General features: G+C 56.6%; 2 protein-coding genes across 6 annotated transcripts; both read right to left on the reverse strand.

The window, feature by feature from the left end:
• Nucleotides 1-740: 740 nt before the first annotated feature.
• RAB11FIP1 (RAB11 family interacting protein 1) lies at nt 741-16,864 on the reverse strand. 5 transcript variants are annotated; one of them, XM_080568233.1, is made up of 6 exons: nt 16,389-16,861; nt 11,509-11,951; nt 10,285-11,074; nt 7,070-9,316; nt 5,790-5,895; nt 741-3,941 (listed from the first exon to the last, which is right to left on the reverse strand). In XM_080568233.1, exons 1-6 carry the CDS (start codon nt 16,718-16,720, stop codon nt 3,723-3,725), a joined length of 4,137 nt encoding a protein of 1,378 aa, XP_080424359.1. In that variant the 5' UTR covers nt 16,721-16,861; the 3' UTR covers nt 741-3,722. The 5 variants fall into 5 exon arrangements, with proteins under 5 accessions (XP_080424359.1, XP_080424360.1, XP_080424361.1 ...); XM_080568234.1 differs by having other exon boundaries at nt 7,070-7,279; nt 16,389-16,853; XM_080568235.1 differs by lacking the exon at nt 7,070-9,316 and having other exon boundaries at nt 16,389-16,864.
• Nucleotides 16,865-18,892: 2,028 nt separating this feature from the next.
• Nucleotides 18,893-23,867, reverse strand: LOC308183010 (prolactin-releasing peptide receptor-like). The gene is made up of 3 exons (XM_080568499.1): nt 22,362-23,867; nt 21,615-22,208; nt 18,893-20,209 (listed from the first exon to the last, which is right to left on the reverse strand). The coding sequence occupies exons 2-3, from the start codon at nt 22,019-22,021 to the stop codon at nt 19,576-19,578; spliced, it is 1,041 nt and encodes a 346-aa protein (XP_080424625.1). The 5' UTR covers nt 22,022-22,208; nt 22,362-23,867; the 3' UTR covers nt 18,893-19,575.
• Between the last annotated feature and the right edge of the window lie 843 nt (nt 23,868-24,710).

Here is a 24,710-nt window from a genome sequence, read left to right on the forward strand (position 1 = left end):
CCAGAACGGGCGCGAGGCCACTCAGGGCTCCTGAGCGCAGGTCTCAGGGTAAATGGCCCTCGAGACAGCGGGAAGCTGATTACCACCAGGTCTCTCTCCATCAGGGCCCGCAATTGCGGGGCCATTACAATTAGGGGCCGCATTGTTGGCACTGGGGCAATTTACCAGGCTGCCGGCCAAGAACCTTTTGCACATTTTTTGCTTCACAGAAAGTCTCAATTCGCGTGATGGCGATGAGCTTGTCGATCAGGTTCCCCCGCCCCATGAGGTGTTTACCGTGAACTTCCTGCACAGATAGCTCACAGGGATGGAGCTAGCCCCAAAATACCTGGAGGGTGAGGAGTTTCGGGCAGCAGAGCTTGTCACGAGGAAAGGGTGAGGTCCTGGGGCTGCAGCACCGAGGACTAGTTTCATTTTGCAGGTCACTGATGCACAACCACTGCATTTTCAACCTGTTCTCCATACGCACAATGTGCTCCAAAGCACATCCACCCGCCCCACACTTCTGCGAGTTACTGTGGAGGTCAAAGCAGCCCACAGCGCGCACAGAAAACCACAAGCATCTCGCACTTCAGTTAGAAGTTACCAAGAGATCAGACAACTGAGGGGCACAAATAAAACCCTCAGGAAGGCTGCAAGAGGCAAAGGCACCTACTGAGCAGCACCCAGACATCCCCCAGCTCTCCGTGTTTCAGTACTCTTTGAAACTGCTGTTTGAGGAAACAAAGTGATCAGGACACTGGAATTAAGATATCTTTTATTTTAGTGTTCCATGAAACCAAAGGGCATTTAAAAACAAACAGCAACCCAGGCTAAAAGCAGACAGTATTATGAACAGGGAAAAAATATATTCAAATCCTTCAATAATAAAATAATAAAACAATACACTTGATTCTTAGGCCCCTTAAAGTCAGCGTGAAGCACCCTGCTGAACATAAAATGCCTGTCCCCTTATGCCAAAGAAAGGCTTTAAATAGTATTTAATAGTATTGCTGATAAAAGACTGAGGTACGAGATTTGTGCTGTGTTTTCACAGCTCTGGAAGTAGAAGCGTGGCTTGCACAGGACCGCCACCCTGCAGCAAGGCCTGCGACCACAGGAGATAACCACCCAAGGTGCAAAAGCCAGACAACCCGAGGCCCACCTTAATGGACAAAGTTGAAACTAGCAAAAGGCTACTGAGAGAGGATATTACAAGTTTTAGGGCTCCGTCTCTAAGGAGACTATTATTAGCATATCTTACCATTTTGTCTGTGTGTATACAACCTCGAGATACATATTCTTGCCAAAAGGAATGCATGTAATCAATCCACTGTAAGAACTTCATGAGATCCGTACTCCAAGAGCATTATACGCAGCATCACAGTGACTTCAGCAGCCACACGGTAGTACCCTTATTCTTTTAAAAGAAGGACAGCAAAAACCAAGCCAAGTCTTCCTTAACATGTGTCCAGTTATGACTACCAGTAATACCATTTTTGATTTTGAACTTTATGCCACTGTTCAAAGGCACTACTGGTTTTTCTGATTGAAGTAGAAAACCAGAAAGTTGTGGAAAAAAGTCTAGAAGACAAATTTATTCCATGAGGTATAGGCAACCACTTCTTTCCAGAGATCCACTGAGGCACAAGGAAGAAACTGAAATTATTTCTTCATCTTCCTCATTATTTCAAGGCACGAGAAGCAGCATCAATTTCCAGTAATGCCAACCAGCACCGCTCAAAATTAAAACCATCACTCAAGACCTGAAGATGCCACTAAGAATTTCTGTTTCAGACCCTTCATTCACAGAAGAGGGTACAGTAAAGAAGTACCTGAAGTCTTAAAAGACTCCTAACACTTAAACCAAAAAGGCTTGTTTCAAATCGAGCTTCCCATGAAGGAGAGCTCTGTCAGAAAAGATTCAATTGCTAGGCCAGACTTTGGTAGTTAGCCAGTTTACAGTAACAAAATGTAATTAACGGCATTTTTTGAATTTTCCAATAAATGTGTACATCTCTAGGCAAATATATTAAACTACTCTTCACTACAAAAACACAGTATTTGAGAAGTCTCCAGTAGTTTTCAGTGTTTTATGAAACCAGTAAGAAGACTACCACTAAGAGGTTAATAGTTAATCCAGCTAGTCCCTCATTAAAGTGCTTTACTGTAGGAAAATTGCCTTAGAAACTCACCCCTTTCGAGCTACGTCTGGAGTGACTAAATAGATTACCTCAATTTCAGAAGGCAGAAGCATTTACTTTGGTTCTCTGCTGCTCACTCTTTTGATATTTCAACTTTCTTCTAAACTTCTCATGGACTCTCACAACCCTGATTGATCTAAGAGCTGCAAAGACACATCTGACTTGTTATCTTTGGCAGGAGCTCGCCACAAAAAGGCCACATTTAACTTTCAGTGGAGGAAGCCTGTTGTGGCTGCTTGACAGTGCTATGCTGTTATTTTCTGCCTGATGAGATGGGGAGAACATACCTGTCTCTATTGAGCTGCAAAGAAGCCACAAACTAAGGAAGCAGACCGAGGTATCTGATTGTCTTGCAAAACCAGTACTCTTTTTCAGCTACATAAATTTTCATGCCATTGCGAGCTTCAAGTCACAAAGAAAACCAAATCAGATTTGAGCACTAGAATTTTAACTGTTCCCGTCCCAAGGGGAGGGCAATTTGGTTCTTTTGATAGCTGCGTAACAAATAGAAGAAAGTGTTAAGACTGATCACCTCAGAAGGTTGTTCCAAGGTAAGCACTAGCTCCAAAATCCAAGGCACTTAGATTCACTAAACTGCAACAGTATAATACCAAAATTATCACTGAGCTTTCATACAGCAAGTGACACAGGCCACACACGTGTACAGTGAAATCCATCCCTATTTAAGAATAGGGAACAGAAACCAGATGTACCTTTGCCTTCTTCCTTCTCTGAACAAGCTTTGAATCGGGAATTTGAAGCCTCTAGGAGAACAACTTCCAATTTAAGGTACCTTCAGCCCAAATGCACTACTACTACTTATTCCTATGGTAGATAAACTACCATGACATCTCAGTGTTTCCTTGACCAAAAACCACCTGTAAACCTTCCCCTTGGAGAACTGCTTTGAAACCATATTTACATTGTGTCATTAATTTAGCTTTGTTCCTTACTTTCCAGTCCATGGTTTAAATTGCATTCCACTTTTAGGGCCTTAATTGCTTTTAAAGTACAGCTCACGCAGCCCTGTTCTGAGGCTTACATCTTTGGACTTCTCCAGTGTAGTTATTCAAAACAAAGAAAAAAAATCAAATCCTCAAGCTCTACTGTACAAGATTTTATATTGCACTATAACTTAAGATGTGGACAGAGGAGTAAGTGATCTATCAAAGCAGCTACAAAACTGAACTATGAAAAAATCTTCATAAAGGATCAGCAATGCCGGCAAGGAAAACATATCAAAGAAAACCTTCTTCCTTCCTATCGCAATCATCCTTTGGACTAGATGCCTGAACAAATCTTCCCAAATAACGGAAAAAGACCAAAAAAAATAAATATGGTAAGTTGATTCTACTTCTGGACTCCCTGTAGAAGACCTGATGTAACCACTAACCAAAGCGATAGTTGCTCAAGGCAGAAACAGGAAAGAGGTCATTTTGTGTGGGCAGCACAATCGGTACCACCTACTTCACATTGTCTCCTTATTAATCAAACTCTGCTGGCGGGAATTCAGTTCTTTGTTCAACGTCCAGAGAGCTTTTACATCTTTCCAGCTTTTCTGTTTCCCGAAGTTGAAACACGAAGAATGTTTGGGGTTTCTTCCATGACTCTGACAAGCAAGTTATCGATGTAGTCTTCAAGCTCCCGCACCTGGAGATCCTTCTTGCTAATCGTATCCTTCTGTTTCAAGACCAGCTGGATCAGCTCATCGTGTGTAAGCTGAGCATAAGCATAGGCAGGATCTGAAGGATCGTATTTCTTCAAGAGAAGAAAGGCAGGGTTATTACAGATATACAGGCATTGCAAACTAGCAACTGAATGCTATCTGGTAGCTGGTGTGGGGAGCTGAGGCACCAACGAACAGTTACGCACAGCATTTGCAGGAACACAGCTGCTTCTCAGAAGAATTACTGTGCTTTTTAAAGGTAAGCTCCATCCAAATGGCATTTCAGAACATTGATCATTAAGCTTTATGACTGTGCAGAGCAGGCTGCCCAGACCCAAGCCGTGAAAAAACAAGAGGCTGGCAGGCAAGGCCAGGCCAGACGAGCTCTCTGCAATAAAGCACCGTCGGGCCATTATCAAACCCAGCCCAGAGAACTTCACACACAACACTGTACATTCATGCACTTGCAGAACGCAGAACAGCTTTTTAATCTTTTTTGGGGGAAAGAGAACAAGTACTTTGGAGTAGGTGCGTAATACTTCACTTACAGCACAGAGCCAATTTACAGAGCCTACCAAGTCTCCTCCAAAACAGAAGGCAGGCTCAGAGAGTGTCAGCCGTTACAGAAAGCAACCGGGCAATTGCTTTTAGCATAAAGGCTTTGCATAACGTCAGTTCTATAATTCAACTCTCTGCTGCAATTTATGCTGAAAGAATGTCACGCTGACTCTAGGCAACAGCCCATCCAGCTTGGTGAAGGTGCACGGAAGTTAGAGCCATGCACCACCAACTACAAGAAAAAGCATTTTGACAAGCACGGGGAGAGCTACTGTTTAAAATCTAGCTAAGACTTGGGCAGTCAAATTCAGGTTAAAGAGCACAAGCCACCCAGTTAGGTCTTGCCATTTCACTCTTATTGTAGAGAACACATCACAAACAGCTTCTCTGAGAAGTCTGCTTCTAACTCTTAAGCAAACTAGACAAATACTTGGCAGCTTCTGCCAATTCAGTCCAAACAGTCTCTGATGCAAGACCAGCCCAGACGTTTCTGTTGCAGGGAGTACTCATTCAACAGGCTCCAGTGACTGCAACGTCGAGCCTAACTTCGTTTGCGGAAGCAGAGCACCAAACCAGAATACCAGCCACAAGTTTTCAATTCAATGAAAACAGCAACACGTCAGTTTAAATTGTGCAAATAAAACCTGTTCTTCTTTTCCACTTAACACCAGAAGGAGGCACTACAGCATTCGCTTCAGAGGTCTCCTGAGACAAAGATTATGCAAAAAATCACTTTAAATCCGAGTGATTATGCAAGCTGCACAGCTCTGCTTTTAGGAACCAGCCCTGCTCCAACAGCAGGCACCTGGTCTCGCAAAGGGCACAGGGTATTCACGCAACACGCTGCAAGGCAACAGCCACCCTGAGGGTACTTTTTCCCTCCTCCTCAGCTTTAAGAGCCACATACTTACTTCGGGGTGAAAAGAAGCTTTGGGGACTAATCAGGCTTGCATACAAACAGTGACTAATTTGTCCAATCTTTCTGGCTGATCCGAGTTACGCAGCTCCTACACGTCACGAACACGACTACGTGCCAAGGTAGCGCAGGCAGTGAGTCACCCGTCCCTCCTCCTGCAGCGACCGCATCGCTCAGACACATCCCGCTCGCCTCTGGGGAGTCGGACAGCACCCCTAAATCCTCTCCACCGAGAAACCCCCACTCAAACAAGAGCTGCCAATTCTAGCACTGACGAGTTCGCAAGCACAAAGACTGTCCCCACCCCTGGGGACCGCTAAAAGGAAACTTCGTGTTCCCCATGTCTGAGCACAACCACTGTTCTGCTTGGGACACACGACAGGAGCCCAGAGAAACTATCCTGAATCTGAAACTCTGATCAGTTTGCTGCTTAAACTTGGGTTTGAAGCGCCACGTTCCTCCATACCTTTACGTTCATCTCAATCAGCTTTTCATTCATAGTGCTGATGACATTCAGGTTTTTACTTTGAGACTTATTTGCCGTGGCATTCATTGGCTTCACAGGATGGAGTCTGTAACATGAAAAAGGCTCACGTTATTCAGGCAGTAGGTGTAATACTAGCACTACACAGATCTGCAGAGGCAAAACAAATACAGCAAGAAATCAGGGAAAATTCCTACCCTACTCAGTCTCTAAGATAAGGCATTTCTGTCTCAGCCGAAGGTGTTTTATAAGTACACTCCAGTTCCTTCTGTTATCTTTATTGACTTAAGGCATTGGAGATAAAGAAACAGTAACAAGGGAAAAAATATCTTGAACGGTGTCATAAAAGAAAAGCAAGGTCAGTCTGCACGAGCAGGCAGTGCACAGCAGTGGTTATCCTGCTCTGTTGTGCACTGGCATTTGAGCCTGGCATTCTTACCGAGAACATAGTCACGGTTCTTGCAAAATATCAAATGCTTCTACTACCCTGTGAGGAGCACGTCACATCTTATCCAATCTTAGTTTGCGCCATAAGCTGCCAAAATGTGTCATCCTCAATTGCTCAAGCAGGATTCATTTTGCCAGCTTTAACAGAGGAAGAAATTGTACTTTGTATCTCAGCACGTGCCAACCCAGAAGCGTCCTACGCTCTAGATGGAGCTCTGCAGATGAAAGCACCGAGGGCTGACAGGGCAGCAGCGCGATTCCTCGGGCAGCAGCACCCCAACCCACGGGAGGAGCAGCTCCGGGAAGCAGCCACACGCTCCTGGGAGCTGGGTTTTAGCTGCATCGCTTGCTGCAATTTACTTTGGGGCTCAGGAGCCCGATTCCAATATACGAGAGAGTATCCCAGTTTATCAGGCTTCCTGCAACTGCTCTCCCATTTCTGGAAAGGATCATTCCCAGTCTGTTTCTCGAATTTGGTTAAACGACCCCATTTCTTAAAACGTGACCGTGTTTCCCCAGCAGTTTTCCTGCGGGGCAGCACTGTTACGAACGGCAGGCCCCCTCAAGTGCTGTCAGCATCCTCCATGGACGCTCCGAGTTTTCTGGTGCCGTCTGCTAAGTTACAGCAACGACCCTACGCTAGCACCGCAGGGCTCGGGCACCGACAACCCACGGGACAGAGGTTCAGGCTGCACAATGCCATGTCACTAAATAGAACAGTGATTTCTGCAGCTGGAGAGACAGAGCTGTGCCGACAAAAGCAAGGCTCACACCAGCACTGAGATACTTTCTGCGCGTTTCCCATATTCTCTCACCTGTGCTTAGGAGACACGGTTTCACCACCCTGCTGAGTTTGGTTAGGATACGTTTCAGAGGGTGAAACCCATGCCTGAAGAAGCTTCTTCTTGCCAGAAATTCCTGCTTTATCTGCGAAGCCCTCTGCTGTTGGCTTTTTCGGAGACTCTGCTCTATGACTTGGGGTGTCAGAGGAGAAGGAGCGAAAGGCAGAGCAGGGCTGTGAAGAACTTGACAGAGAGGAAGAGGAAACAGAAGGCTCAGAGAAGTCACTCTCCGCACGCTCCTCAGCATCAGCGCCTATTTTTAATTCCTGTGTCTCAAAACAACCACTGCGCTCCCTGGAATGAGATGCCGTACGTAGGCCTGAGTCAGCTCTCTGGTTATTGACACCGCGCACATGCACCCTCGCAGGTGGCATACAAACACCAGGAGCATTTCCTCCTCCCGGAGTCGCCAGCGTTGCTGCGGCTGCAGCAGAAGTACCAGGGCTCTCTTTCAGTTCCTCGTGCAGAGGCACTGCACCTACAGACAGCTTCCCAGCCTCCAGACCATTTTCATCACCTGCAGCAACACCGCAGTTCCCCTGACAGTCACCCAGCAGCTCGTCATCGGAGCCTCCCTCTGGGATAACTGGAAGACTGGGCAGCTTCACACCATGGTCTGCAGTAACCGGAACGGCAGACCTCAGATTTGAGAGACGGTCGAATAAATCATCCTCACCCTCGGTTTTTAAATGCCTGTTACTGCTGTCAGCTCTGAGCTTTAGTGCTGGAGTGAGAGCTGTCAGTGAGCCACTCGGGGGGAGGCATCCACGAGCATCTGAGGGTTTGTCGTTATGCAATGAGAGCCCACGCACGGATTGCACACCCTCAGCTGACAAAGGCACGTCACTTAACTCATCGGTTTGAGAAACCGGTGGGCACTTCTTCAGTGTTAAAGACAGCCGCGGTGCTGGCTTCGGTGTGACCGACGCCTCGCTGCCAGCCCTTCCCGCATCAGCCTCCCAAAGGGGCTCCGTGCAAGCTCCCGGGGCTGGTTTCGTACGTTCTGCTTGAGAAAATGAGTCATTTTGGTCAAATTTGGGTGTGCATTCCTCCCTTCTCTTTTCACTTAAGATCTCCTGCTTCTCATTTAGCTCTCTCGCAGAGGAAGGCGGCCGTTCAGCTCCGTTCCCTGGTAAGAGGCTCTTACTACACTCTGAGAGAGATGCGGAGTGTTTGCCACCCTTCGGGCAGGGCTCGGTATTCGCACTGCCTATTTCCACACCGTCCTGAGCAGCGGCCTCGCTGTTCTGGATGGGATTTGTGCTGCCCCTAGAGAGCTTTGACGATGGGCAGCTCTCTGCCCCCAGCCTGTCAGCAAGCCCTGCTCCGCTCCCTGCAGTGTCTGCGTCTGTGGGTAGCACCCCCCTGGGATCAGAGGGCTGCTTCTCGTGGTGCTGCCCACCCAAACCCTCGTCCCCTGTCGGAACGGGCTGCGACTCCCCGAGCAGAAAGGACACGCATTTCCTAGCCACTACCTCTGCCTGGACCTGCGTGGAATCACACTGCTTCTCTGGAGCCAGACCGGGACCGACAGAGAAAGCGCCGAGAGGGTTTGACACAGCCCTTACGTTACTAGTCACAGCCGCGTCTGAAGAGCCCCCTGAAGCGGTAAGCACAGAGCGTTTCAGATCAGCGGGGTGCGCGGCGGAGGAACGGCCCGCGTCACGGGGAGGGCAGAAAGGGGGAGAACCGGCCACAGCTCGGGAACCTGGCACGCCTGGTCCCCCTCCTCCAAGCTGGGACACAAAGGGGTTACGGCCATTGAGGTGGTGACCCGAAGGGAGGGAAGGCGCAGGCGGAGAAGAGGCAGCCCAGGAAGCAGGCGTAGCAGAGCTTTCGGGACCCTGCCCCCAGTCAGAAGCGAAAGGATTATTGCCACTACCAGACGCCTGCCTGGGAAGGGGAGCTTTGGGAACGGGGGCTGCGGGACGGTGGGGCAAACGGGCAGCGTGCTCCGAGTCCAGCGCCGGGGACGCCCTCTCCCAGGTGGGGCTGAAGGGGTTCTTGCCACTCAAAAGCTCTGCAGTGAGAGGAGGAGAGAGAGATGCAGAAGAACCAGTAATGCTTCCAGAGCCTGGCACGGTGACTTTCTGCCCCGTTTTAGAAATAAAGGGATTATTTTCACTACTGATACGGTGTACAGAAAGAAAAGCGGGAAGGGAGTCAGGTGCAAGAGTAGGAAGCGTGGCTTTGGTTTCCTCCTGTGCGGGCACGCCCAGTCTGCAAAAGGGACAAAAAACTCGCATGTACGTCACTCGCAGATGCAACACGAGGCGGGAGCAGACAAGCTTTAGCACCAGCCTCCATCAACGCCTAACACTGGAGACAAATTACACTGCAAGAGACTTAAGAGCCTGCCTAATAGACTTAACATACTTAAATGCACCTTCGCAAAACGCTCCATTATGTCGGAACACTTCTGCTGTAGTTTGCACAAGCAGCGCTCTGAAGCAGACATCGCAGCAATGATCTCATCTGATGCACCCCAAGCAATTTTGTTAGTAGGGCACTTCATACGCAAGATGCTTAAGCGTGAAGCAGCACTGAAGATAGGGTGGGAGGAGGACGCAGAACAGCCTTATTAGTAAAATGAATACATTTACACACGTATTTAGACATATATATATAAATATATATATGAAACCACATACATAATTACACATGAGCAGAATTTCCGAAAAAGCCTTGTGTATAAATGCCACAAACGTACTTCGTGTTGCTGTGAACAACGCCAAAAGCAGAAGGGCTCCAAGGTTAACTCCTCTGAAGATCGTAGCAAAACAGAAGGGAGAAGTAGAGATGTTAGAACTGGTATTTCAGCCCCTGGGTACGTTTCAAGCCACACAGCTCTGAGAGAAGAATGTTAGTTTGTGCAAGAGATCCAGCAAGAAGAATTACCCCTGCAGCATCTGAAAAGATGCCTGCACCCAGAAAACCAGCATTTTTGGCGTTGCTTAAAGGGAACAGCCCTACATCATCCACTTTTCATACTGAGAAAGACCTCAAAGTTATTATTTGGGTCCGGCACCTAGCTCAAAGCCATCGGGTACCCCCAGAGTAACACAGTTCTGCTGCGTGCAGCACACCAAGTCCCCAGGTGCTGCTCTGCGGTAGGAAGCTGTCTAGTTAAAGCCTACAACCACTGCGCGCTGCTATCGATAGCAACATCTGAGGCAAGCATGACTGACCTGGGTTTCACAGCTTTGGTCTTCGCTGGTGCAGCAGCCTTTTCAGGTTTTGGCTCTTCCTCAAAAGGGTTGAGTGGTTGTTTATTCGTGGGGACTTCTTCTAGGTGACTGTCTTCTGGAGGATTTCCTCTGCTTAAGTCTGCTGAAAACTCAAAATGTTTGGCCTCCTGTTCACTTTTCTCTTCTGCAGCCTTGGTTTCCTCTTCCTTCGGAGTCCTCTCTGGAATTCTTTCAGCGTCACTGGTTTTCACTGCTTCCTTCTTCCCTGTGACCAGGGAAAGCAAGGCAGACTTTTTGTGGTCCGTTTTTTTGGTCTCTTTAATGATCTCGACGGTCAGGGGAGTGCTGGTTTCCAGGTTCTCTTCACTGCTAAGCAATTTGTACGACGGCAAAGTCATGGATTTGAAGGTCTCCAGGGATGCAGACCCAGACAAAGCATTGCTGGGAGACGTTCTGCCCACCTCTTCAGGTCCTTTAGCAGACCTGGAAGACAGGTTCTCTTCTGAAGCAAAGAGCTGCTTCCTCCTGAAGTTGAGAGGAGAGGGGGAAGACGCTGGAGTGTTGTCCTTCAGTGCGCTCTCCTCCATATAAACGTGACTGCCATTGATACACAGGCTGGACTTGGAGACCGGATCGTTTTTGGATTTAAGGCCACTGAATAAGGAGAGCCCTTCTTTCTTGGTGTTGCTAGTGGTTATTTGGTTTAGTTGCCTGTTGTCCAAAGTTGCTGTTTTACGAGATTTAAATACTGGAGAATGAGACTTCTCTTCCAGGGCATTTCCAAAGGCTCCTGCAAAACAACAATGGGGAGAAATTCAAGATCTAAGAACACCTCTTACGCTGCCTGCCGACAGCCTCAGTGCTTCACAGCTCACTAACTGGGCACAGCAACAGACACCAGTGTGACTACACTGCTGCTTCCACGTCCCCCAGGTCCCTTAGCACCGTCCGCCCTCGGCAGGCAGGATCACACGAGCCTTCCAGTGGCCTAAAAACACTGCAGATGCTTACTGCCGAACTGCACCGCCGCTGGGCGCACGCTTTGCCCACGGTTTCTAAGCTACCCCAAGGTAAGCTCAGCTGTCCGTGTCTAGCATCCTGTACACTTACACACCACCGTGGGCAGAAGTGACTTGCTATGGATTTGTTCATTACGAACGCTCTGAGGAGCGTGAAAAGTGCAAGCAAGCCTTTGGGGAAAGGCCTCACGCTTCATCTACTCACTTTCTGAGGTTGGAGAGGTCTCCGATTCCTCGTCATCCCACTGCGACTGAAAGTCGCTGGGCCGCAGCCTGACCCGCTCGGCCCCGGGCTGAGGCGTAGGCAGGACGGACATGGACTGGGAGAGGGAAGTCTTCTTCAGGCCAGGTTTGGAAAACAGGGTTTTGAACTTTGATTTCTTCTTCTCCTTCTCGGCTGACTCATCTTCGCTATCAGCTGGGGAGTGAGTCGTGCTGGGAACGATCTCCGATGCCGTGTCAGAGAGCCCGCTGCTCCTCTTCCCCTTGAGCTTGTCTTTGATCTTGCCAAACGGAGAGCGAGACTTGTCTTTCATGGACAAATCAAACATGCTGGCTGTCATGTTGCTCCTCATGAACTGGATATCCACTTCAATCTCCCCTCTCTCCTTTTCCTTTTTCCCCGGTTTGGAGCGAAGCTTGTACCACCTGCCAAACCAAGGAGATCTGTTTTAGCAACAAGCTCTCGAGACTCACAAATAGTTTAAAACAACAGAGGACGTCCATGTTTTAAGAACCTGAAATGTCTACGTGTAGAGAAAAAGAAAAACCTTTAATCTTACAACTACGTCACAGTCCTATAACCCCAGATACCACAGGAAAACACTTCTTACTGCAAACAGAAAAAGTGAAATCTGTGAAATTAGTGAGATTTGTGTTATTAAACTAAAACCAGAAAGGGTTAAAAACCCACACAACATGGAATTCACGTAGGTCAGCTCAGCCACTTTTTTTTTTTTTGTACTTTCCTCTGCCTTCCTGAAATTCACAGAGATTAAAGCTTTGAAGTGGGTGCTACAGGAGCCTCAGAGAGGTGACACTGGTACCAGAGAGCTTACGCACACAGCCCACACCCTCATACCTTTCATTCCAACTTTGTCTCAGCTGCTATCTTAATGCTTCTTAAGCTAAGGAACCCCTAATCAACGCAACGAGAACCAAAACAAGCATTACAGAACTTCTGGGGATTTCCACAACTCCGCGGCAGCGATTGCATTGAACCAGCCAGGTTTGCTACGGACGGAGCCTTATCCCTTTCTGACACCGAGCCCGGAACAGGAACGCACCGCGAGCGGCGAGCGCTCAGGGAAACCACGCTGCCAAACCAGCGCCTGCCTGCCGCGACTCCAGTTGCTCAATTACCGCCCCGTACGTCCTCCTCAGCGACATCCACGGCATGTTAGTGCCAGGGAAGAAATATTATCAGCTGCATACCAACGTGGGGGGGGTTGTTGGTTTTGGTTTGTTTTTTTGCCTGTTCCAAGAGCCACAGACTTGCCGACTCCACCGGCCTGATAGGGAAGGACGCGTGGAAAACGCTGGCTTTGACCCCACACAGCTGGTAAATGGAAACGAAGGAACAGAACCGGATCGTGCAACCCGGCCTCTCCAGCAAATTTGCACTTCAAAACCCTGATTGTGCGCTGGAAGCAATGAAAGAGAACGGGAAAAAGCCATTTTCTTCAGAAAAGAGAGACCAGAAGGGCGTTAGCTGAAGAGGGGCTCAGAAGCCTGCTGCGGAGGACGGCGTGAGAGGGACGCGGAGGCGCGAGCAGCACGCGCGGTCAGTGCTCAGACTCGAGGGTACAGGACAGCAGCACCGGCACCAAGCAGTGCTACGAGGGTTGGGTTTCCAGAAAATGTGATGTTTTTTCAGGTTCATCCTGCCCCGAAGTCCCGCAGCGACGGCTGGCGCCTTCCTATCAGCACCAGCCTGGCAACTGCCACGCTCGATCCAGGCACAGCAGGGCACGCACGAGCCTTTTGCCCTCCACACGAGCCGTGGCTGGGCCCTTTTGTCCTGCCTCGCGATCTTTCCAGGCGCACGCCTGCGTTTCTGCAGCGCCCGTGCTGTCCTGCGCAGCCTCCCAGGGGCAACGAGGGCCCTGTCTGAAAGGCAAACAAAGGGAAAACTACGTGCTCAGCAAAAGGCAGCCCAACGCGCCGCTGTTCCTGAGGAGCACGCCACCACATCCACTTCAGTTTGAGCAGGGAGAGTAGATCATTTACCGGCAAACCCACCCAAAACCAGAGGCAAACTTTAACTTCTCACTCCAGCTGCAAACAGCCAACATTTTCAAGCCTCGGCGTAGCACGCAAGGAGGGACCACCCCACGTGCTGCGAGTAAACCCTGCGTTCACAGCAGGGCGTAAGCTTCTCTCAGCCCCCAGGCAAAGAGAACCGGCGTAATTCACGTAGCAAAGCTCTGCCTGAGCTGTCTGCTGCGTTTCGGCTCCTCTTCAGTAGCGCCAGGAGTGGCTTTTGGATTGAAAGTCTGATTAACTGCATTTAGGACATTAGTGCCCACCCTTCCATCACCACGCTTCATTTCCAGAAGACACCAGCCCTTCGCTGCTGCATGTCATCACAGCATCGAAGTGACGATGGAAGAAACGAGCTTCACGCAGGAAACCGAGGGCAGGGGGGAGGCTAACGACTGGAAACACCGCAAGTTTCCCCAGAAGCACCGAAGTTACACCTTTCCACAATTCTCCTTGGGCCCAGACGTGAAGGAACCAGCCTGGGAGAACCCCCTCGCTGACCCCTGGTGACTGCGGGCACCCAGCCTCGCAGCGTAAACACATCAGGGCTTGACACCAGCCCCACAGCCCTTAATGACAGCCACGCTGTAATTAGGGCTTCACAAGCGGCCACGGCTTTGTTAAGAAGCAGATCCTGGCTTCGGTAGCGAATAAACACCAAACACCGGCTCCTCGGGTGGGTGAGGAGGGGAGGGTGACTCACGGGCTGTCTCCCGGCGCTGCCGGCTCCCGGCGCGGCGCTCTCGGTGAGCACCCCGGGGATTTCAGGGCACCACACCACTGTTTATGTTCCAAGGTGCAAGCGCGACACGGGTCTGGCACTCGGTGTTCAAGGAGAAGTCTTCCAGCTCGGTGCCTTGCAGCCAGCGGGGAAATGAACCCAAACAGCGCCAAGCTACCTGCTCCTACACGCCACCAGGCTCCGCTAAGCATTTATTAAGAAAAATACACAAACGGTTGGCAGCGCAGGGCTCTCATTCTCTGCCCGAGCAAGGGGGCATTTCAAACACATTAAGCTTCCTCAGACAACTTCATTGGCCCCAGCGTAAATCGCTCGCACCGGCACGTAAATATTTAAAAAGGAGAAACCCGAGCACGGGGCAGCAGCGCCTGGAAAGGCACCGGGCGCCTTCCCCTGGGCCAAACCCGGGGGGTCCCCACCCGGGGGTCGCCCTGTGCAGGGCACGAGGGGCTCCCCCCCGAGCCCCCACTGCTCCCCCCGGGGCTCCCCGCCTCTCTGTTCTGGGACCACCACCCACAGCCTGCTCCCCTAAGGTCCCCAAAGCCCCTCAGGGCCTACTGAGGGCCCCCCTCAACCTCTGGAAGCCCCCAGCTCCCCTCCAGGACCTCCCAAACCCCCCTTCCCAACCCCTCAGGGCCCCCTAAAGCCCCCCCCCCAAACCCTTATCGGGCTCCTCAGCTCCACTGAGGCCCCCTAAAGTCCCTCCCCAACCCCTCAGGGTCCCCCCAGCTCTGCTCAGGGTCCCCCAAAGCCCCCCTTAATCCCTCAGCTCTGCTCAGGGCCCCCCAAAGTCCTCCTCCAACCCCCCAGAGCTCTGCAAAGCCCCCCCCTCAACCCCTCAGGACCCCCCAGCTTTGCTCAGGGCCCCTCAAAGCCCCCTCAGGCCCCCCCCAAAGTTCTCCCTCAAGCCCCCAGGGCCCCCTCAAGTCCCCCCCAACCCCTCAGGACCCCCCCATGTCCCCTCAGGCCCCCCCATCTCCCCTCAGGGGCTCCTCAGCTCCACTGAGGCCCCCCAAAGCCCCTCCCCAACCCCTCAGGACCCCCCAGCTCTACTCAGGACCCCCCCATGTCCCCTCAGGACCCACAAAGTCCCTCCCCAACCCCTCATGACCCCCCAGCTCCTCTCAGGACCCCCCCATGTCCCCTCAGGAACCCCCCAGCTCCCATCAGGACCCCCCCCCCAATCCCTCAGGACACCCCCCAACCTTTCAGGGGCTCCTCAGCTCCACGGAGGCCCCCCAAAGTCCCTCCCCAACCCCTCAGCCCCCCTCCATCTCCCCTCAGGCCCCCCCAGCTCCTCTCAGGACCCACCCCAACCCCTCAGGACCCCCCCCGCAACCCCTCCGGGGCTCCTCAGTTCCACTGAGGCCCCCCAGAGCCCCTCCCCAACCCCTCAGGCCCCCCCAGCTCTACTCAGGACCCCCCCATGTCCCCTCAGGAACCCCCCCAACCCCTCAAGACCCCCCAGCTCCCATCAGGACCCTTCCCCCCCCAATCCCTCAGGGGCTCCTCAGCTCCACTGATGTCCCCCCAAAGCCCCTCCCCAACCCCTCAGGACCCCCCCATCTCCCCTCAGGAACCCCCCCAAGCCCCATCAGGACCCCCCCCAACCCCTCCGGGGCTCCTCAGCTCCACGGATGCCCCCCAAAGCCCCTCCCCAACCCCTCAGGACCCCTCCCCATGTCCCCTCAGGCCCCCCCAGCTCCTCTCAGGACCCACCCCAACCCCTCAGGACCCCCCCCCCCAACCCCTCAGGGGCTCCTCAGCTCCACTGAGGCCCCCCAAAGCCCCTCCCCAACCCCTCAGGCCCCCCCCATCTCCCCTCAGGGGCTCCTCAGCTCCACGGAGGCCCCCCAAAGCCCCTCCCCAACCCCTCAGGACCCCTCCCCATGTCCCCTCAGGCCCCCCCAGCTCCTCTCAGGACCCACCCCAACCCCTCAGGACCCCCCCCCCCAACCCCTCAGGGGCTCCTCAGCTCCACTGAGGCCCCCCAAAGCCCCTCCCCAACCCCTCAGGCCCCCCCCATCTCCCCTCAGGACCCCCCCCCCATGTCCCCTCAGGCCCCCCCCCCATCTCCCCACCTGGTGTGCCGGCGGCCGCCGTCCCCCCGGAGCGCCGCCAGGTCGACCTCGGCGCGGCCCAGGAACTTGTCGACGCCGACGAGGGCGCGGTGCAGCACGGTGAGGCGCAGGGCGGCGGCGGCGGCGGCCCGCGGCGGCAGCTCGAAGGTGGCCTCCTGGCGCCACTCGGGCCGGCCCTGGCAGCGCTCGGCCACCGACGTGGAGAACTTGTCCCGGCCCAGCGCCATCACCGCGTACGCGTCGCTGCCGCCCGCCGCCGCCTTGGCCCGCAGCCCCCGCGCCCGCAGCACCGTCACCTGCACGTGCGTGGGCGCCCAGCCCGGCGCCGCCATGGTGAGGGGAGAGGGGCCGGGGGGGGAGCCGGCGGGGAGCGGGGGGACCGGGATGGGGGGGGGGGGGCGGGGGGGAACCGGGAGCGGGGGGACCGGGAGCGAGCGGCGCCGCCGGAGCCGCCCCGAGCGCTGCCGGCCCCGCCCCGCCCCTCTCGCGAGAGGGAATGGAGGGGGCGGGGCGGCGGGGGCGGGGTTTGGGGCGGGTGGGCGGGGCTTGGGGAGTGGGCGGGGCCTGGGAGTGGGCGGGGCCTGGGAGTGGGCGGTGCCTGTGAGTGGGCGGTGCCTGTGGAGTGGGCGGGGCCTGGGGAGGGGCGGGGCCTGGGGAGGGGCGGGGCCTGGGGAGGGGGGCGGGGCCTGGGGAGGGGGCGGGGCCTGGGGAGTGGGCGGGAAGGGGAGGGGGGAGTGAGTGTGAGTACGGGGGGGGGGTGTACGGGGGGGGTGTACAGCGGGGGGGGTGTGAATGCGCGTGTGCACGTGTGCACAAGTGTGTGTGCACGTGTGTGTGTGTACAGGTGAGTGTGAGTACGGGGGGGGGTGTGTACAGGTGTGTGTGTGTGTACCGGGGGGGTGTACAGGTGAGCGTGAGTACAGGGGGGTGTGAATGCACGTGTGCACGTGTGCACAAGTGTGTTTGCACAGGTGTGTGTGCACAGGTGTGTGTGTGTGTACGGGGGGGTGTGTACAGGTGAGTGTGAGTACGGGGGTGTGTGTACGGGGGGGGTGTGTACCGCGGGGGGTGTGTGTGAAGGCACGTGTGCACGTGTGCACAAGTGTGTGTGCACGTGTGTGTGTGTACAGGTGTGTGTGTGTGTGTATGGGGGGGGGTGTACAGGTGAGTGTGAGTATGGGGGGGTGTGAATGCACGTGTGCAGGTGTGCACAAGTGTGTGTGCACAGGTAGGGCTGTGCAAGCGTGCGTGCGTGTGCACGGGGCTGTGCATGTACAGGTCTGGGTGTGGACAGGTGTGCATATGTACAGGGGTGTGCATGGGGGGGTGTGTGTACAGGTGAGGATGAGTACAGGTGTGTGTGCAGGTGTGTGTGTGTGCAGGTGTGTGTACAGGTGTGTGTGTGCAGGTGTGTGTACAGGTGTGTGTACAGGTGTGTGTGTGTGTGCAGGTGTGTGTGCAGGTGTGTGCGTGCATGCACATCTGAATGTACGCACAAGTGTGAGTATGTGTGCACGTGTAGGGGTGTGTGAGTGTGTGTGCGTGCACAGGGCTGTGTATGTACAGGTGTGGGTGTGCACACGTACAGGGGTGTGCACAGGGGCGTGCATGTGTGTGCGTGCAGGGGTGCGAGTGTGTGCACACCGGGGTGCTTGGGTGGGAAGCACACCTGGGTGTGCACAGGGGTGGGCGTGCAGCGGTGTGTGCCTGTACAGATTTGTGTGTGTGCGCGTACAGGCACAGGTGTGCACAGGTCACATCTGTTCACACGTCTGTGTACCGGTGTGTGTGTGTGCTGCCCCCCCCCCCCCCCCCCCCGCCACCCCTGCTGCCAGGAGAGGCTCAGGCTGAGCCCCCCCCCTCCTCCTCCTCCTCCTCCTCCTCCTCCCCCTCCCCACCCATGGGTGCAGACCCCCACCTACGTCCCCAGCCCACCTCCCACCCCCCACCCCCCCCAGGGCCTCACCCCTCCATCCCAGCCCCCCCCCCGGCATTCCCCTGTGCCCCCCCCGGCTGCACCCACGGCCCCCTGCTCGCACCCAGGGGGGACGGGCGCTGGGGACTCCCCCCGCACCACCCCACTGCTGGGGGTGGGCACGGCACGGTGGGGGCAGTCGGTGTGGAAAGGGGCTGCGGGGGGCTGCGGGGGGCTGGGGGGGCTGCTGGGGGCTGTGGGGGGCTGCTGGGGGCTGCGGGGAGCTGGGGGGGCTGCTGAGGGCTGTGGGGGGCTGCGGGGGGCTGCGGGGGGCTGCTGGGGGCTGTGGGGGGGGGCTGTGGGGTCCATCAGCGATAAGAGGCGCAGGCACACGATGCGCCATCACCGCGCTGCCGATGAGGCCGGGCGCACGCGGACACGCAGCAGATCGCACCCGGGGGGGCAGTGGGCAAAGGGGGGGTGGGGGGAGGCAGGAGGAGGTCGGCGTGCCTGGGGGGGGGGGGACGGGGCTCAGCCCGCTTCCCAGAACCGGCCGTGGGTTAACCCGGGTGTGCTTAGCGTGGGGCAGCGGGTGGGGGGGGGGGGGACCCCCGGTGTCCCCTCCGGCAGCAAAGGGCAGAGCCGGGGGGGCTCCCAGCACAGCCCCCGGGGGGGGGGGGGGGGCTCCAAGCTCCGGCTGGGTCACCCCGTTGCTGTCTCCTGGCCCGCTTTGAGGTTACCCGAAAAGCACGGGCGTCCCTCGGAAAACAATCTCGCAGGAGAATTTCTGTTTCCAGCGCCCGGAACGGATTTAATGCAGGCCACGCGACGCGCCTGACGGGGGGCACCGAACCGCCGCCCCCGGAGCTCGCCGCAGCTGGATGCGGGCCCCATTTTCTTGGTTAATTCACAATAATGACGTGCTTGCGGCCCCAAAGCCAAGCACGAAGCTCCCCGGGCACTTTGTCCTGCCGGAGCCCCGTTACCCACCCCAGCCCCGTCCCCCCCCTATTTCCCCGGGTACCCCGCGGCCACCGGGACCGGACTCCCCGGCGCTGGGCGCACAGACCTTGGGGCGGCACCCAGGCGCACAGGGGGTGGGGGGGGAGCCGTGCCAGGGGTAACACCTCGCCCCCACCACGGGGAAGGATCGGTCCCCGCACGGACGGGACGGGACGAGCGTCGGGGACCCCACGGCAGCGCATCGGCGGGGAAACCTCTGGTGGACGCGGCGACGGGTGGGGGCGCGGGGGGCAGCCGGGGCGCGGGCCCTCAGAGCACGACGCTGGCGGCCGCGCAGTTGTTGGCGGGGAGGATGCGGTGCTCGCAGGCGAACATCTTCCTGAGCTCGCCGCGGAAGCGGTCGTGCAGCCAGGCGTAGAGGAAGGGGTTGCAGCAGGAGGAGCTCATGGCGAACCAGTGGCACAGCAGCTGGATGAGCAGGAAGTAGTGCTTGTCGATGAGGCTGATGTCGATGTCCCGGATGACGTTGAAGACGTGGATGGGCAGCCAGCAGACCCCGAAGGCCGCCACCACCAGCACGATGAGGCGGAAGATCTTCCTCTTCCTCAGGCGGTCGAACTCGGCCTGGCTCTGCGTGGGGTGCCCGGGCACCACGCGGTTCCTCAGCTTCACCGAGATGCACAGGTAGGAGAGGGAGACGGCGGAGAGCGGCAGGATGTAGGTGAGGATCAGGGTGCTGTAGGCGTAGGCCAGGCGCTGCGCCTCCTTCTCCATCCAGAACTCCTCGCAGATGGCGAAGCCCTGCTGCCGGAACTCCACGTGGTAGGTGTGCGCCACCGCCGGGGCCACCAGCGCGCAGGACAGCAGCCAGATGCCCCCCACCACGTAGACGCAGCTGGTGACCGAGATGCGCTTCTTCAGGGGGTGCACGGTGGCGTAGTACCTGCGGGGACGGGGGGGGGGGGAGCCGCCCCCAACCACTCGTGGGATGGGGCTGGATGGGGCCGGGGGCGGCGGCGTCCCCCTGCCCTGCCAAGGGTGGCTCGTGTGGTTTTGGGGAGCAGGGCTCAGCACCCCAGCACCCCTCCCATAGATCGTCTCTGGCTGCAGGGCTGCAGGCGGCACCAAGCAAATAACCCCCCCAATTAATCCCCTTCTTCCCCCTTCCCCTGCGCGTCCCCCACTCCTCTCTCCCTACGGCCGTGACCGAGCGCCTGCATTCGGGGAGCTCCCCGCTCACTGCACTCGGCAGCAATAATGGGATTTCACAGCTCCCTCGCTCTGCCCTTGGTAGCAGCCCCGCATCTCCGAGTCCTGGTGATGCCGAGACCGAACCCCTCAGCTGGACGCAGCGCTGAGCACCGGGGGCACAGCGCTGAGCACCGGGGACACAGCACTGAGCACCAGGGCTGCGCCCCACAGGAGCTCAGCAGAGCCCGGCGGAGCTGCGGCAAAGCCGAGCCACAGCCGGAGGGCTTGGGCCGAAATCATCGCTTGGTGTAAATGCCAAGGCTGCTGTACGGAGGGGGTGAGGGCGGTGTGATTTCGTGGGTGCCTGTTTAGTGGGAAAAACACCGGCGAATTGGTCTTCTCACCCCAAAAAAAAGCAGCTTTGTTGAAGCGTAAAAGAACAGTGCAAACACTCCTGGCCGCTTAACACCACCACCAAGGGAAGCTTAGCTCACAAACACTCAAAGTTTTCTCGGCTATTCTAGCTGAATCTCCCCTGCTTTCGCCTTCCCCACTTCAGCCCCTTCTCGCCCTCCAGCCAGCAGCAGGGGAACCCTCCCGAAGGGCTCCGAGCCTCTCCTGGTGCTGCCGCTCCGGGCTCTGCCTGCCTCGCTGCGTCCCCGCAGGGCCTGAGGCTGCTTTTATGGCACGACGTATCTATGGAAACTCCGGTTTTCTAAAACAGCCCCCCTGCCACGTCCTGCCCATGCCCATTGCCGGAGGCACAAGCGCTCTCCATCCAGCTGCCAGGCCACGGAGGTAATCCTGACGCAAATTTACACAGCGTAGTATGAAAACCTGGGAGAAAAACCGCGGCGGGGGAGGCAGGAGGCTCGCGTTTCCAAACCCAGGCACCCCAGGGAAGGCAGCGCCCAGCCTGAGCCCGCAGCAGGGGCAGGGTTTGTCCAGACAGAGCCCCCCGGATGCCAACCCCCAGGAAAGGTGTGCGTAGTCCGGTAAAGCTTGCCCACCGCCTGATGCGGACCAGCGGAGGAGCTGGAACGTCCCCGGCGGAGTTAATGCCACAAGTGTGAACGCACCAAACTTCAGCAGGCTGCCGCGGGACCTGCCAGAGCCCGGACCCCCCCCCCCCCCGCCGCCCCCTGCGCCCACCTCACCTGTCCACCGCGATGGCCGTGAGCGTGAAGACGGAGACGTAGACGGTCATGGGCTGCATCAGGAACACGAAGTAGCACAAAAACTTCCCGAAGACCCAGCCCTGGGGGTTGAAGGCGTAGGCCAGGGTGAAGGGCACGCAGGTGGCGCACATCAGCATGTCCGAGAAGGCCAGGTTCCCGATGAAGAAGTTGGTGACGTTGTGCATCTTTTTGGACTTGCAGATGACGTAGAGGAGCAGGTAGTTGCCGAAGATGCCGACGAGGACGACGAGGGCGTAGCAGGGGATGATGAGGGGCTTGAAGGACTGGATGAGCTGCACCCCGGTGAACTGTGCGCTGGCGTTGGGGCGGTTCTGCAGGACGAGCTCGTAGGCGGTGGTGTTGGCCCCGTCCCCGCTGGGCTCCATGGCCCCTTCGACCCTAACCAGCTCCCTGGGACGTCCTGGCCCCCCAAAAGCCGGCGGTCGCAGGGTTCAGGTGGCCGTGGGGCGCATCCTGCTCCTCATCACGGCCGTGCCACCCCGCAGGATCCTGCCCCACGCCAGGGTGGGAGCCGGGGGGCTCCCCGGGGCGGTGGCTCCTCGCTGCAGCTCCCTGGAAAATCGGAAACGAGGGTCAGAAAAGAGGCGACGCTGGCAAACAGCCCCCTAGGAGAGGCAGCACGGGGTTAAACAGCGCCCACGGCTCTGTGGAGAGAAGGGAAAGGGGGAAAAGCGGCAGGTCCGGCCCCGAGAAGGAGGCACTCACCTGCAGCCGGCTCAGCAGCAGCCCTGCAGACGGAGCGTCGCGGCGAGCCTGCCTCTGCTGCGCCCAGCCGCTGCGCAGGGGCAGCTCCTGGCAGAGGCAAAGGGAAGCGGCAGGCGAGCCAGAGAGTCGCTCCTAACGTCTCTGGAAATCGCAGAGGACGTTAATGGGTAACTGAATAAGGATGCTCTGCTACTTTTGCACTGACCAAAGCCTCGTGCGCCTGCACTCCGCGGTCTGCCCCTAACGAGATTAGCCGCGCTCTCCTACGAGGTCGGCGCTGGCAGCAGCTCGGCCGCCTTGCCTTTCTGCTGCGATTCCAGAGGCTCCACCGAGGTGTTCCCACGGCCCTGCCGAGAGCAGCGCCGCGCTTTCGTTTCATCAGCTGCGAAGATGGGGCAGGGGGCGAGGAGGAAACTCGAGGCAAAAATCCGGGGCAAAAAGCAGAGCGGTGGCAGGCAGAGCCCGGGAGGAGCGGGGTCCCGGTGCGCCCCAGGCGCAGCCCTGCCTTCCGCACGCGTCGCCTCCCTCCCCTGCTGCCCACTGAATCATCTCCGAACGCGCTGCAGGCAAACTTTAATTTCCTGAGCTATTTCCATGTATTATCTCCCACTCTCACAGCGCAGGACTCGTAGCCGTGTTCCTTTCTCTCTGTACCAGCCCTCGTTTTACTCCTAAGCCCTTACGTGCCGAACTTCCCCAAGGCAAACCCCACTGCGGGTTTTGAGTCTCCAGTGGAAACGAATGGAGAACTGCAGCCAGCCTCAGAGCTTTGCAGCGCCGCTCAGAAGCCCCCCGCAAGCTCGGCAGCCCAAATTTGCGTTAATTGTGGGTTTAGTTCAGCTCCTGTGCGCCCTGCCTGCTTCGCCCCGCGCCCTGGTAGGGCACCCCGCCACGAAGGACGCATCTGGAGCCGGAGCAACAGGCAGCCCTGCTCCCTGCACCGGTGGCAATGCCTCGCACCGCGGGCTCCTCTGCTGTTTTGGGGCACCACGAGCTGTTCCCATCAGTTTCAGAGCAGCTTTTACCCCAAACGGAGCATCTTCTGCATTGAAATTTCACTCTTACTGTCCTATTCCCTGCCAGAAGTACTGTCCCTCGTTCTCCACAGAAAGTCTTTAACCCCCCAGCACTCGGAACATAAGATCCTGGTTTTGTATCACGGGCTGGCATTAATTTAATGAAAATTAAATCTCTGTCTTGGGCATTAATGGTACGGAGAGCTGGGGGCTGCCCATTCGTGCCAGACCTGCCACTGGTGCCCAGGGGACGTGGGGGCAGCGCACACGGAGCCGGTTTTGGGGCAGGGCAGGTGGAGTCCTGCGGGCCACATCCTGCACCGGGGGGGCAGGGGAGGCGTGCAGCCCAGCGCCCGCGCGCGCTGTTTGCTCCTGGATTGTTCCCATGACATTGAGAGCCGTCTGTTAATTACCTGGCAGTTGCCATGGTTATGCCAAAGCCCTCCACGAGATGCTGCCGTGCAGGACGCGGCGAGCGCTCCGCAACCGCGGGGAGGGGGTGAAGGCAGCGCCCAAGCACAGCCCCCCCCGTGCAGAGAGGCTGCGAGCGCCCCGGGGACCCACACAGCCGGGGCTGTCGGGGCTGTGCCGCAGAGCTGGGGTCAGAAGGGCTCGTGGTTTGCATGGGGTCGTGGTTTGCATGGGGTCGTGGTCTGCATGGGGTGAGGGCTCCGTCCCCGCGCACCCGCACCCAGCGAGCTCCATAAGTTGGCCCCTGCAAGGTGCTGCATTGCCCCTGGCATGCCCTTCGCCAACCCGCCTCTCCTGCCAGCACACAACGGGGGAAATTTTCACCTTTTAATTGACTTTTCAAAGCAGCAGGGACGTCACTCGCACTGGGCTGGGGAACTAAACCCAGGGCAGGGAGCTTGCATGGGGCAGCCGAGGGCTGGCGTGGGCAGCATCGCCGCGGGGTGCAGCATCGCCGCAGGGTGCAGCATCGCCGCGGGGTGCAGGACGCCAGGAGAGGAGCAGCCTCGTGCTGCTGTCCCCAGGGCTCCCACGGCTCTTTTGGGAGGCTCCTGGCTCGAGGGTGGGCAGCTCGGCCAGCACCACCTCAGCTGCTTGTGCACTTCACCGCCAGGCACCTCCCTGACAAGCACGGGGCTTTGGAGAGGCCACTGTGCAAATTCAGCGGCACCGACCTGAGTCCACTTTGTGTTTCTTTTCTTCCTGGATTTCTTTATGTGGCTTAATCTGCACCCAGCGAGATGTCCGAATGCGGCTGCTGGATCACACCGCGCGGCTGGCGTTCAGCAAGACTTCCAATTAACGATGCATTTAATTCCTGCCTGAGGAATCAGGAGCCACGAACTCACCAGGGCTGCTGAGG

This window comes from Anser brachyrhynchus, assembly GCF_964034855.1.
Source record: "Anser brachyrhynchus genome assembly, chromosome: 26".
NCBI lineage: Eukaryota > Metazoa > Chordata > Aves > Anseriformes > Anatidae > Anser > Anser brachyrhynchus.

Excerpts from the sequence above, each read along its gene's own strand:
- LOC308183010 (XM_080568499.1), bottom strand. The coding sequence starts at position 22,021 with ATGGAGCCCAGCGGGGACGGGGCCAACACCACCGCCTACGAGCTCGTC. Across the intron at positions 20,210-21,614 it reads ACGGCCATCGCGGTGGACAG|GTACTACGCCACCGTGCACC; the intron begins GTGAGGTGGGCG and ends CCGTCCCCGCAG.
- RAB11FIP1 (XM_080568233.1), bottom strand. The coding sequence starts at position 16,720 with ATGGCGGCGCCGGGCTGGGCGCCCACGCACGTGCAGGTGACGGTGCTG. Across the intron at positions 11,075-11,508 it reads GACCTCTCCAACCTCAGAAA|GAGCCTTTGGAAATGCCCTG; the intron begins GTGAGTAGATGA and ends GTTGTTTTGCAG. Across the intron at positions 9,317-10,284 it reads ACCAAAGCTGTGAAACCCAG|ACTGGGCGTGCCCGCACAGG; the intron begins GTCAGTCATGCT and ends TCCCTTTTGCAG.